The sequence below is a fragment of the Leopardus geoffroyi genome, chromosome B1 (assembly GCF_018350155.1).
Source record: "Leopardus geoffroyi isolate Oge1 chromosome B1, O.geoffroyi_Oge1_pat1.0, whole genome shotgun sequence".
NCBI classification, from domain to species: domain Eukaryota; kingdom Metazoa; phylum Chordata; class Mammalia; order Carnivora; family Felidae; genus Leopardus; species Leopardus geoffroyi.
In genome coordinates, this window is record NC_059327.1 from 14,822,226 (window position 1) to 14,836,661 (window position 14,436).

General features: G+C 45.6%; 1 protein-coding gene and 1 long non-coding RNA gene across 2 annotated transcripts in view; one reads left to right on the forward strand and one right to left on the reverse strand.

The window, feature by feature from the left end:
• Positions 1-14,436, reverse strand: part of ENPP6 (ectonucleotide pyrophosphatase/phosphodiesterase 6) — a 118,269-nt gene that overhangs the window by 52,973 nt on the left and 50,860 nt on the right. The window contains exon 2 of the mRNA XM_045452889.1: positions 9,879-10,058. Within this exon, the coding sequence (XP_045308845.1) occupies positions 9,879-10,058 (180 nt within the window). The remainder of the gene's footprint in view (positions 1-9,878; positions 10,059-14,436) is intronic.
• On the forward strand, positions 6,981-9,183 carry LOC123585097. Its single transcript, XR_006705901.1, has 2 exons — positions 6,981-8,542; positions 9,122-9,183. It is a non-coding gene; the product is annotated as an uncharacterized LOC123585097 (long non-coding RNA).

A 14,436-nucleotide genomic window follows, 5' to 3' on the forward strand; every position in this document is an offset into this window, starting at 1 on the left:
GCTCAGCCCTGTCCGCAAGTTTGCTAGAACTCTAGCACCTATCCGGGGACCCCTCATCCCTCCGACCCCCAAATCCAAGCTGTGATCTTCAAGTCTTACAAACCACCCTTTCTCCCCATGTATCTGGGGGAACATGGGTCTCCCCAACCTCTGAGGTGGTTCTGAGCCACTCCTAGGAGCATCTGGGACCAGGACTGAGTGCTGTGTGTGTGGGCTCTGCAAAACCACTTCTCGGCAATCCTTGGGCCAACAGCCTGGGGCCAGTCCAGTGGCCACACGGCCCAGTGTTAGCCTCTTTCTCTGCTCGTGGTCCTGTGTATGGCTAACCCTGTCGCTGGTTTCTGCCTCCCAGCCCTGAAGCACCAAACAGTCGGGCTCTGTCCATTCCTTCTCTGATGACCCAGTGGTCAGCCCCCTCTATCTACCCCTTTCCTGAAAACACTCCCCTCCTGTTCCTTACTGACCTGACGACCTGTCCCAGAAGTCTCTTAGTGATTCAAAATAGGGCTTGTGTTTCACTCTATGGTGTTTGCTGCAAATGTATGTTTGAATTCTTGATGTGACCTTGCAGCTTGATTTTGGGCTAAGAATGACCTGGATCTGAGGACTTCCTCCAGGTGAATCAAAATGGGTCCAAACTGAAGATCCCTTTTTATTTATTTTATTTTTAATTTTTTTAATGCTTACTTATTTTTGAGAGAGAGAGAGAGAGAGAGAAAGCGGGGCAGGGGCAGAGAGAAGGAGACAGAATCCGAAGCAGGCTCCAGGCTCTGAGCTGTCAGCACACAGCCCGATGAGAACCCGTGAACTACAAGACCATGACCTGAGCTGAAGTCAGACGCTCAACCAACTGAGCCAGCCCTCCTCCATTGTAGAGTGGGCATAAGAGGAGTAACTTCTCACAATTGTTCCGACAGTTAAATAAAAGTATGTGCGTGACATGCCGAGTTCACTTTAGGTGTCCGGCCCACACGTTTCTTTTCCTTGTTGGCATCAGAGAAGGCTAAGGCGCCTTGGTTTCAAACGTGCCGGAGGAGGGTGGCCCTGGGGGGTTCCCCAGCAGTGACCGGGGCAGAGAAAGAGGATTCCCACAACAGTTTAACTAGCCTCAGGGCTGTGACAGGGGCTAGAGACGACACATTGGGTCACAGGCACCAGGCAAGTGGCCAAGTATGTTTGGGCTGCAGTTCTCACCCAGCTGCACAGCAGAACCAATGGGGTGGGGGGGGGGGTAACTTGCAAGAACACTGATGCAGGGCCCTCACCCCAAACCAGTTATGCTGGAACCCCTGAGAGGGCAGCCTGGGCACTGGTGTTTTATAATAGCCTCATGTGATTCTTACCTGTATCCAGAGGGAAGAATCTCTCCTAAGGAGGGAGAAACAAGGACAGAAACTTACAAAATAAATTTACCTCTGGGGAGCTGGATGGCTCACTCAGTTAAGCATCCAACTCTTGATTTTGGCTCAGGTCATGATCCCAGAGCCATGGGATCCAGCCCTTTGTGTGCTCTAAACTGAGCATGGAGCCTGCTTGGGATTCTCTCTCTTCCTCTGCCTCTCTTCTACTTGTACACGCTTGCCCTCTTTCTCAAGATACATAAATAAACTTAAAAACAATATATTTGCCTCTTAACATGCAGGAAAGGAGGATGCAAACAGGGAGCAGAGAGGGTCACTGGTGCTGGTGTTTTGGGTGAGCATGGAAAGAACTAAATGTGGAAAGAACCTGGACCCAGACGTCGCCCTGAATGGGAGGGGAGGCAGCTTTTCCCCTCAAGTTCTCTAATGAGACCGTGGCAGGAAGAAGGCTCTCCCCACCCCCCACCCCCAGGGAGGCCAAGCCTGCCCAGACAGCCTGAGATGGGAGTTCGGCGCCCAGACTAATGCAGAAAGCAAACGGAGGTGGTGAGGCCCTGCAGAGCTTCTAAGCCTCCTGACGGGCCAGCATCAGCTCTGGGCCAGAAGGAGCTCTCAGTGGAAATTAACCTTGACCCTGAACAAGCTCTGGAGCTGGCAGAATGCCAAAATCAGCCCAGAGAGAGGTCAGCAATTCTGATCCCACAGAACAAAACTTTCTTCCTCACTGGCTCCTACCCTGTAGGCTACAATTCCCATGTTAGTCATTGCTTCAAATTAGCAAGGCACCGGGGGATGTTAGAATAAAATGCTGTCTGCCCTGAGATGCCCCATCATTAGCCTTCGTTGAAATCTCTTGATGGGATCAGCTGGCAGCAGGGACACTGACAGGTGGGACACAGGGTGAGTCAGAGAAGGCTTAGGGAGGCTTGAGGCTGTTGCGTCGCTTGGGAGGCCAGGCCAGGTGGAGTATGGCGGGCAGCCCTGAGCCCCCGGGGAGGAGGGTAAGTGCTCTGAGGATGAACGCCCGCACTTCACAAGTCCCAATGACGGCAGGAACGGGAGCCCTGAAAATCCCTCGCCCTTGTTCTGATTTGCAGTGAATCCAAAGGCTTGCCTTCTGGCCTGTTTGCCTCCTCACTTGGTCTAACAAATGTTGGGGTCATGTCTGTCTCTCATGTTTCTTTTCTTCCTGATCTTCTTTTTCATCTTCCCTCTTCCTTTCTGCTTTAGTGCGTTTGGGCTGATGTAACAAAATACCATTGACTGGGTGGTTTAGCCAACAAACGTTTTCCCATAGTTCCTGGAGATGCGAAATTCAAGATCGAGGTGTTAGGAGATTTGGTGTCTGGTGAGGCACCTCCTCCTGGTTTGTACATGGTCACCTTCTTACTGTGTGGCTGAGAGAGGCCCTGGTCTCTTCTTCTTCCTGTAAGGGCACTAACCCCAGCACGGAAGCCCTATCCTCATGACTTCAGCTAAACCTAATTGCCTCCCCAAGGTCCCACCCCCAAATACCATCACACTGGGGATGGTATCCAAGATACAAAATGGGGGGTGGGGGGTGGGGTGTCATATTTCAGTCCCCGGCAGTGTCTGCATGGTTATTTGGTGAGTCAATGGCTGATCAGGAACACTCACTGTGGACTTTCTGTGGGCAAAGAGTAAACTACTGGGTTAAGCCACTGACACTTGGGGGCTTATCTGTCTGCCACTGATCCTAACTTATTAATAGTCCCTTAGACTCAAATTGCCTTACATAGCATATAAGGTACTTAAAGATCTGGCCAGTGCTGGTTTTCTATCTCTTCACGCCCACCTTAGTCAATCAGCTGCAACCTTGTTTTGCTCTGCAGATCTGCAAGGACGACATGCCCTTGCTTGCTTTGCCTTCGAACCACAGCATGCAATCCTTTCCTCTGCCTCAAATGCTCCTAGAGAGCTGGCCTACGTGATCATTCAATACCCTACGTCTATTATAATCCCGACATCCCTGGTGTACGGTAACTACCGACTTCCTGTCTGCCTCCCAACCCGAGGAAATAGGCCCCATTTCTCATTAGAACGTACCAACTCCTCAATGGCATTCGAAGCAGCCACTAACCAGAAAAAAGAGGTGTTGGGTTTTTAACTGAAAATTGTCTTTGTGGGAAAACTCGTGGCAAATTTTATTATTTGTATGTTCTGTTTTCTTCAAAACCAATTCCAGATGAAGTATCATAATCATAAAACCATCGTCACTATTAAGGTCAGGACTCTCTTGCCGTAGATAGAAATTAAAGAACACCCTGCATTATTAATAATTATTATTAGTCTAAATCAGAAAATGTTAAAGGAGATTAAACTCTTCAGAGTTCAGAGCTTGCCAGGGACATCCCCGATAATAAACCCGATGCTCTCTTTGCAGGCCACTTATCATGCCTCCAAAGTGAGCACCGACGATGGCCATTCCCATCTCGAAGCCATTGTATTCCATGTGCCAACAGATTTCAGCTGGAGTCACTCTCTCAGTGACACCTTTCCCTGCCTTCTCAGACGAGATCAAGTCCCTTATTAGGCACCTTTTAAAAGGAATATCACCGTTCTTTTTCTTTCTTTTTTTTTTTTTTTAAGATTTCTTTCTTTTTGAGAGAGAGTGTGCAAGGGGGAAGGGGCAGACAGAGGGGGACAGAGGTTCCGAAGTGGGCTCTGTGCTGACAGCAGCAAGCCCGATGAGGAGCTCGAACTCATGAACCATGAGATCATGACCTGAGCCAAAGTCCGACGCCTGACCAGGCCCCCTCACTGTTCTTTATTAGACATTTCACAACTCCTGTTTTTTCTCTTGCTTCTCAAGCTACTCCTTTGTTTCTTTTTCAGGCCCACCTCCATTTTATCATTAACTTCCTCAAGGCTGTGTCTGGGACCCTCTCCTCTCCTCACCCTGCTCTCTCCCTGGGTAAGCTTCCAGAAGGCCCACAGAGTCAATGACCCCTGATGCCTCCGCCCCGAACCACACCTCTGTGCCTCCAGCTTCTCTTCCCTGAGCTCTAGACGTGCCCACTGCACATGTCTCAGCGTCAACCCAAGGCCTCTGCCCCCAAATCACTGCTCTTTCAGTTTCCCCTGTTGAAGTGAAGACTTGCCATCCCTACAGTTCTGTTAGCCAGAAGCAGGGGTCATGCCTGTCACTGCTCAATCCCGAGTCCAATTCGTCACCGGGTCCTGGTGATTTTAATTCCTAAATGTGTCCCCAGGCATCCCATTTCTCACCACCTCTGTAACGCTAGTCCAAGCTATTCTCACCTCCTTCCAAGGTCCACACAATAGCTTCCAGACTATTCCATCCACCCTGGGTGCCACATTCCATTCTCCACGTAGCAGCCAGAGTGGTCTTGTCAGAATGCAAGGATGACACTGCTGCCTTCCTCCTTAAAGCCTTCCAGTGCCTTCTTATTCCTCTCAGGGTAGGAATAAATTCTCCAGCCTGGCCCGTAGAACCTGGCCTGGCCTAGCCTTCTCTCCACCTCATCCACGGCACACCCATCCTCCCTGTCCATTCCTTGGGCCTGCCACGCTTCTCCCGTCCCTTCCAGGCCTTCACACTGCTGCTCCCGCAGCCTGCATGCTCCTTCCCATCGATCCCCCAACTTACCCAAGGCGTCACCCTCTCTTATTAGATGATGTCACAGTGCAATACACTCTTCACTATTATGCTTTTAGCAAGTGGGTTTTTATACGCATTTATCTGGCCAAGTATAAGATTATCATCTGTCTCCTCCACGGGATGGTGAGTTCTTGGAGGGAGGGGAGGATGGAGTAAGGAGAGCCTGTATCTGGTTTTCCTCATAGTTGTCTCCTAAGAGCTGATTCCGGGGCCTGGAGTCACACCCTTTTAAGATGTTTTATGAAGAAGCAGATTTGCCACGACTTGTGATGAATAGAAGTTCATCCCTGGATGTCTCTTTCAGGCTCTCTAATTACCATAATGGATGCTGCTGGGAAACTACGAGCCCTTTTGGCCGAGACGCCAGCCTGCAGAAGGAGACTGGATGCGGCTGGACAGCTAGGAGAACTGGAGGAATTGCTCCTGCGGGCAGCGGTCCAGAGAGACACCACCTCTTCAGTTTCTCTGCAGCAGAAGTGGTTGACGCCTAGGAACCCTGCAGGATGCTTTTGAAGATCACTTCTTAAGACAACCCCCGACTTGAAATGAGAATTCGTAATCTTTTTCTTGCTGACACAGACAGAAACATCAGTGATGCAGACCTTACCAAAGTTACGACAGACAAAGGAAATGACTCAAGGTGAATTCAACCCAAAGAGCCTTACGGGATTGTGACCCAAGCCCGCTCTGGCCAGACAAGATTAATTACAGGGCCCCAGATTTTACTTGGTACTGTGGTAATGTTTAACATATGTTTCTATCACATGAAAAAAATCAAATCAATTAGATATAGATTAGATGTGCACGTGTTGCTGTGTCAAAGACCACTTACCAGTCCTCATCATTGTCACCTGGGTTGCATGAGCACAAAATTATCAGTGTGGTATGCACGGGTGTGTTTTTCTGCAAAGGGGATCCATAGTTTTGGTCATTTTCCTAATGTGGTCTTGATTTACAAGTGTAGGAATCAGCAAACTACATACTAAGGCCTCTCTGGGTTCCAAACTTACATACATCTTAAAGTGTAATGCTAAATTGGTGATATTATTGGAAAATTTAGTGAGACTCTGAATCCCTTGCATTTAAATGTCAAGTATTTTCTGGAAAAAAAATTCAGTTTTTATCCAGTAATTTGGAGTCCTGTTCATAGAGTCAAAGAACTGAGCCATATATAATGTTAACTCACACATTTGTAGAATTGATGCTGGGCCCCTAATTTTCCCTGTGCCATGTATGTATCTAAGTTCAGCCCAACAGGAAAGGGAAAGATGCTGTGAATAATCCCCAATCCTCCATCCATAGTCAATACGGGTCTCTTTACCCCTGCAGATGAAATCACCTTGCTTGTAACAAGTGAAAAGTCAACAGGAGCTGAGTCAGATACCCACCCATAAAGCCCCCACCCAGCCCACCTTTGGCAAGTAGGGAAGGGAAGGCCAGGTGGAAATGTGTCCTTCTCCACACAGAAGGTACTCTGTTTATCTGAACACCTGTACAGGACAGGAAGAGCCCAGACCTACACCCAACACTGCCCAGGGCCATATGAATCATTGCTCTCAAGTCCCCACGAGTGCTTGCCCGTAGGGAGTTAACACTGCAAAACGCATGATAAATGACGTAGAGCTTAGAGTCTTCAAACACTCCAAAGAGTTTTAGCCATAGACTCCTAAAAAGTTGCTAATTTTTGTTCCTTTTTTGTGTTTCATGAGAGCCATAAGAACAAACTTCAAAACCACTGCTACTACGTAAGGCAGCACTGACTGTCCAAGGAGCTCAAACTCAGTTTCCATACGGTATCTTACTTATCCTGCCATTTTCACCTCATTTCTCCTCCTCGTCAATCCTTCTCTGCTTTGGGTTCCCCTTAATATGAAGTGACTATTGGAGCCTCTTCCTTTTCCCCCAATAAAATTTCTTTGATCTCAAACTAGAGGGATGGAGTAGGGGATACAGTTAGTGAACGACACATGCTCAGCTCTTGTCCTTTCCAGAACATTACTAGGCCCCAGCTACGCAGTTCCTGGATGATCTCTTTGGGCTTCCCAAAGAGATGTTTGATTTAGGGCCCGGGATCATTTCCCATGGTGCACTTCTCCCTGCACAACTCAATGGCATCACTGGGTGGGGCAATAAAGGGTCTGTTTACAATATTAAATTCCTTTGAGACTTGAGGTGGGCTATTTTGGACTCTTCACCACTGATGAATTTTTCCGTCTGCTGCTTTATCTACCTGACAGGAAAGCTTGAACTACTGCCATTTCTAAATTGCACTTCTAAATATTGACTTCATGGCGAGACTCAAAGTGTCATAACACAGCTCACTGGAGGAATGAAGATTTTCCAGGCCTCATCCAGAGGTCTGTACAATATCCTGTGGGAAGTGGAGAAGGAAGAGGAGGATTTGAGAAGAAAAATAAAATCAAGTCATGTTTAGAAGAAACGCCATTGCACTTCACTTAATCTCGCAGAGACAAATGAACACTCATGGGGCTATTAGCTGTGGAGGGGCTGGAGAGGACCAAGGTGGAGAGAGAAAGGATGGAAGTGACCATTAATCCCTCAGCGGTCGGCCGGGAAGAATGGAGGGTGCGAGAAAGAGTCCTTCAGAAACACCTAGCTCTCAGAGAGCCTTTATTTGGGTTTCCGGCTTAGAAGGACTGGACAGTGTCTGAAAAACAAGAGACTTTACATCCAATTTCTGTCAAGGCTTCGACATGGCTATATCTTTAGCTAATCTTCATTTGGGTTGCTGAGAAAATTCTAGGAGCCTTTCTTTTTAGCTTCTTTCCTCCTAATAGTTAACACTATAAACTGATCTTAAGGCATATTTGTCACATCATATTAGCTGTTGAACCATGAATCAAAGGAAGCGATTGGCCCTTTCTTGCCCTTAAGGAGCTGTTTTGAAGGAGCAACACGACGTTTTACGTGCAAGTTAGCTTTGAGATTTTTTTTTTTTTTTTTTTGGATATTTAGGGATATATAACTTCAAGTTGTTTATTAGCATGAAGGGGCCAGATTCCCCAGGATGAGAATAATGCTCTTCAAGGCTGCAGACAGAGGTCCTGTCTCCCTTCAGGACATGTCCCCATCTTCGTGTGCATTGCCAGACACGGCTATCTGAAAGGCCACCGTGTGGAGGGGCTCGGGAGAGAGTATGCGGGATGTGCTCTTCAGAGCATATGACAAGCTCAAGTGCCAAGACATAGGAAGTTAAATTAACCAGGTACCATGGAAGATGGCCCTTCCGGCAGTGGCGCGACATGTATCTTGATTATCCTTAGATTGTGGAAGATGGCCCCTAAGGCTGCATGCCCAGTCTGTTCCCTCTCCTAGGCCTATGCATGTGGGCCCTTTTATTTGTTGATAATTATTTCCAAGAATGACCTCAAAGTGCGTCTTCTGGCTTGAGACCTCATCACATTGGACTGACCCGTGAGCTTGGATCCTCTAGCAACTCTGATTAGCTTGGCTGAGGCACTGACTTCTTTCCTTCATCTCATGTCCAACTCTGAGAAAAGCTGGGTCTCCATTTAAGGTAATAAAGTCCTCTTAAGCCCTTCCCTTGCTTGAGAGCTTCTTCTCGTGTCAGCTGAGTAGCTGCTATGGGCAGAATCCCAGGTGTCTTCTGAAGAAACTCCAGTACTCCCCTGAAATTCTATCTGCCAGCAGAGCCATCCTGTGTATACTGGTTCTCATGCCCAGTTTGAATTCATGCGGTCTGCTCTGGCCTTCACGGGCTCACCTACGGATGCTAGTCTCTGCTCTGTGGCAGCTTTCCGGGCGCTTACCCCAGCTCCACTGTGGGTCTGCTTTCCACAGTCTCCATCTGTCTGTGTGCTATGCTCCTCTAAGAGTTGGCACAGTCTTGAGTGCCCCGAGCAGCTCTCCATGTGACCACCTCCAACCAGCGTTCTCCAAACTCCTGCTGAAGGCCCACGCCCTCAATGTGGGCCATCTGTGGTTCAGCCTCGGCTTACTCATCCTTCTCTCCGTCCTCCCCCACCTCCACCTGCCATGGTCTCCCACAACCCACCGTGCTCTCACAATTTTATCAGGCTGCTGCCAGTGAGCTCCCCTAGCTGTCTCTCCCCATTAATCCCTTTATTTCTTCCAGGCCTCCCCTGATATCTTCTTCCATGATGGCAATCAGCAGTGTAACACCATTAAGAATTTGGGGAAAAAAAGCATCTACGGCCACGTACATAGGAAGGTCAATTTGCCCACTCACCTAAAGAACGAATCCCACCAATGGGAAGACACCTGTAAGTTGATTATTTTATTACCACTAAATCCTCTCATCCGTAGTGAAAGGGTTTCGACTGCCAAGACAAGAGTATTCTGAAGACTTCTCACAGGAGTCAGAGTAGTTTGCACAATGACTTACCTCACTGCAGTAAGAAAAGTAATTTAGTTTCTCATTGATCTACTATGTACAGGAGGAATATAAATGCAGAGAGACTTCATTTACTATAGTACCCAAAAGTTGGAAGAGCTTTGAGTCCTGTTTTCAGCATTGTAGGGGAGCTCAAAATCCATAGAAACAGTATGCCAGATTCTTTTGTAAAGCAGAGAAGCAACACCTAATTTATCTCTTTTGTATATCCACACTTTTGCACATGAAAAAGCAGGATATACCGAAGCAGTACTGCTGAACCAAGGAAATCAGGAAATGGCGTGGTGTCTGGTACAATGCTAGAGAGCTCAAAACAAAAGTTTAAAAACCATGCCCATAAAACATATTTCTTGTAGTATTCCCACTTTCCAAACCTCGGCTTGGTCTTAGAACATGACAATGACGTCATTTGTCTTCAGAGACTCCATGGTGTTTGAGATTTGGAAGGCTAGAGGGGCCTGGAGGCCAACACACTCACCTGGCCAGTAGTACATGTAGACCTTCCTTTTGGCCTTGGTCAGAGTGACCCACAGAGGTTCTGATCCATTCCACCAGAGAGGCATCAGGCTGTCTCTGTTGACACCAATGTCAAATGACTTGTTGGTGTTGGGGTCCCACATGTAGTTTCCAATCATCTGATGGACCTCACAATGGCGGCCTATGTTAATGAGAACACAAGGCTGTCAGTTTATTGTTCTGGTCTTTTTATAAAAGCCATTTTTCTCTTTTCTGTTTATAAAAGCCATTCATGCACATTTAGTTAAGTACAGAACAGCATGAAGATTTTCTTTTGATTTTTTCATCATAGATATTTCTTCTCTCTTAGACTGTACCACAAGAACAATCCAATGAGTAGTCTAATAATTGAGGATGGGGTCATTTTTTTGTGAAGTTAACTTGCCAAGCTATTTTAAATTACACTGAGGACATGGTGTGCACAAATCGACCCATTGTTCACAGCGTGAAATCTAAATATGAATCAGTATGAAAACTGTAGATTCCCATAGGGCTTGGATTAGCTTTTCACCCCGGAGCACCCCTCCGAAGCTCTGCTCCCACACAGTCACGAATCTAGATGCTGGGGGGTTTATTCCCTTGTTTCCCTGGATAAGAGGAGTTATCGCTTCAGCACAGAGCACTGATAGGATCTACGACATTTGGAACAGAATGGTGAAAAATAGATTCAACTTTGGAAAACAAAGCAAGAAAACAACCCTCCAAATGGAGTGTTATATAGAAATGAGGATTGCTTCTGTTGGGCACAGCTTAGTCCCAGAAGAGAAGCCAGAAGTGAAAGACGCAAGCGCTTGGACTCTTTTGAAACGTTAGGCTTAAATTATTTATTTTGGAGCAATCTGCTACATCTTTAAAGTAAAAATAACACAAACATTGGCAAGTGCATCAAAAACTGCTGCAATTTTAGTGAGCGTCATTTGGCATCACGATGAAATATGCTTCACCGAGCTCACTAACTACGCTTAATCCAAGTGGATTTTTTTGTTTGTTTGCTGTTGTTCTTTCTTCCCGAGCACCCCTACCCCACCCCACCCCAACACACACACACACACACACACACACACACACACACACACACACACACACACACACTTTGTTTTTGAATGAAAACAAGGAGAAACCATAAAATACAATTTTGAAAATTTGGAGACCCAAAATATTATAAAGGAAAACCTTTTATTTCATCACAGAAACCCAGGCCTTCTACAAATCATGCTTTGAATTTAAAGCCCAGAGATCCAGACAAAATGGTTTTTACCCAAGGCTACAGAGTTAGATTTTTGACCCTGACCAAAACTTTCACATGTGGACTGATAAAATTAAAAAATAAAGTAAAAAACTTTGAGCAATTTCTCCAATGGTTAAGATTTCTCCAGTGGTTAAGCAATTTCTCCAATGGTTAGTTATTCCTTCAACTAACATTTAGTCAGGGTTCCTATGGGCTCTGCATTGTGATAAGCTTAGACATTCAAAATAAATTCATGTGGTCCCCATCCTCCAATGTCTTGTATGTAATACTCAACAGAGGTCCTTTTGCATAAAAAAGACAGGTTTCCTTGGTCCCGGACTAAGAAGGGGACCAAGCTGCCAACTTAACTTAAGAATTGTAAGGATTCTCACCCACTCTTTTGCTGAGGATAATTCCTAGTATGTTCTAACTCATTAAAAGTAGAAGCATTATTGGTTAACCATGTTACTTTTTTTGTTTTTAGTGTATCAAAGTTTAATAATATCAAGAGAAACCCTCTCATGAGTATAATTTCTTACCTGCTTTCTTTACCCAAAACTTGCATCCTGTACCTAAAATGTTTTTTATTATCCTACTAATGCTCACTTATCCTTTTCACAAGGCAAGATAATCGTGACAATATTCATTGGGAAATGTGTCCTTTCTGGTCTTCCCCTGTAGATGTCCTCTAATGCCCTCCTAAGGGCAGGGGTATCTCATCTGGAGCTGGTGTCACAGACACTGAGCAAGGGTGCAAAATTGGAAAGGGGTGTGGAAAGTGTTACTGAAGTCAGTAAACCAAGAGAAGTTTCTAGATGAGTCACAGGAAAGGGCTGCAAAAGCTAGGGATATCAGGTATGGGAATAATGGGGACAGGTACCAAGTGGGAGGGGTGTAGGAATCTCTGCTTTTGTTTGGAACTGTTTTGACTATTTTAGAAGAAATTCCTGAAACCCGAATCTAAGCAGGGGCCTCATGTGATTCAGTTTCCACTAGGTGTTACTTGCAGAGAAGGATGAAGCAACAAAAAAATAATGTTTAAAAGTACTTATAACCTCTATTGTATATCTCAGAAATGCCACAATATCATTTGGTAAAATATTTTTCTTTTTTTTTTTAACACTCTCACTCAACTGTCTAGACCATAAAGGGTGGAAACTCTCTTGCCTTCTTTTGCTTTCCGGGTAAAAATTTATAAGGAGCCTCCTGTGGATTATAGAGCTGCCATGTGACTGGATGGTGGAAGGTGTCTGTGCAGGAGAGACACAGAGATGGAGAGACAGAGAGAGAACATTCTTCTAGAGAATGTCTGTTACATTAAATTCTCTACCTCTTACACACGTTTCTTTGGAAACATGTATAGCGCCTCACTGAGGAGAGACAGAATCTATGTGTGCAGGTAACACAGTTCTGGCATATTTTAAATTTTCAAATGATGATATCTTGTTTCCTGGGGTTATCTGAGTCCTTTAGCTTTTTTCATGTCGGATATTCTCTCCTCCCCATTATGTGGGATGTAGCATTAGCCTTGGTATTCCTTTTACACACCAGTCGAATCAGTGGTGCCCACTCATTCAAGGGAGCTCCAATAACTTTATAATTAAAGCATTCTTTAGGGAGGCATCTTTAAGACAAGGACCCCAAGGATGGCTTTGGTTCCTGCTCCCATCTAGCACACTGGTTGGTCTAGGCTGGCCCAGAGTGGTTCATCCATTCTAAAGGAAACTTGGACCCATGGAAGTCAACATTTCTCCAAAGGCTGGGAGTGATGTGCTGCAACAGAGGTTCTTGATCACTTCCTATGAGTGAAGGGCACCTAAGGAAGATCCGGGGACCAGTAGTTCTCCCTACGTGAGTTAATGGGTTTCTGTTAACAGTGGAGATCTTTCAACAAGGAGGTTATCCTGGGACCTCTGTTTAGAAAGTAGGTTTTATTCTTTGGGTGGATTTAGGGCCTTGAGTTAAAACGAGGAGGTGTATTCTTCAAAGGCTCAATCATAGATGCTGTGCTAGTCCCCAGGGGCATCCCTTTGTTCTGGGAAGTCAGCAGGAAGCTGTATGTTCCCATCTCATGTCTGCTCTGAATCTTCTCTCCCAGATGAGCTGATTTTCTTCCCATGAATATATTAAGGCTGGCAGTCTGTGCTTGTAACAGTATGAGTCCGCTCTTACTCAAGCTGGTTTCCTTACCTACCCTGTCTCTCTCTCGCTCTTTTGTTTTTACTGCCTGGGCAAATGTGGTGGCTATAAAAACAGAACAGAACAAAACACAATGTACTGGCTTCTGCAGCCCACAAGCTCTCATCTCCATATTTCTGTCTGACCCACATCTATTTTTATACATCTGCAACTCTCCTTGGTTTTCCTCTGGTTTGGGCTTTCCAAACAGAGCTTTGCTATAGTTTCATTATTTGGACCCTTTCCTCAAGACTTCAACAGAAACTTTCCTGACATGGACACAAACCACAAATCTCAAATCTCAGGTGGTTTTCGGGCATGGTGTAAAGAAGGTCTACTTCTGCTCATCCCAAGTGACAGCTAAGTAGGGCTCTAAAATTTGTTCCAGAAGGTGTATTACTCACTGTGAAAATGAGGGCAGCTCCTGGTAGAAAAATTTCCAAATACAGTTGAATGTTTTTCTCTTTTCTCCTCCTTTATCCCTAAGACCCAAAAGTTTATAAGCTTATTAACACAAAATGTGGCAATCGACCTGCTACCTGAAGGACTTGTGAACTCTTGAAGCCCATCCATAGATGTCACCTCAGTTTAAGAGCTGCTGCATTTAACTGGGAGCAGCTAGTGGCTACTCAGGCCAGTGGCAAACATGGGGGCTACTGCCTGCCTGTCTCAGAGGATACTCATGGAACAGTTTCCACACCTAGAACTGTTGTATGAAAGGAGCAGGATAGGAAACCTTCATTTTTTATTCCTCAAAGTCTCAGTCAAGTGTGTTCTGACGTAATGACCATCACCAGAAGTTTCTTGGCAAATACCCGAATAATCCTCTGCACCTGTTATATGTTCCCAGACATCCCAGAAATGGCTGGCCTTCACATCAAATGAGATAGCTGTGGATCTGTCCATTTTATCTATAACTGAAGGACATCTATAAGGTTGTTGCTACGACTTCATCTTCAAGCAGTCTTAATGTTTTCTCATTATTTTCAAACAGTAAATGTTAATTCCTTTTATAGTTTCTTATTTCATTTTTTTTTTCATTCACGCCACATCAATGTTTACATGCCAGGCATTTAAAGATCACAAATTATGGCCTCTGTATTTGAAGTGCTCA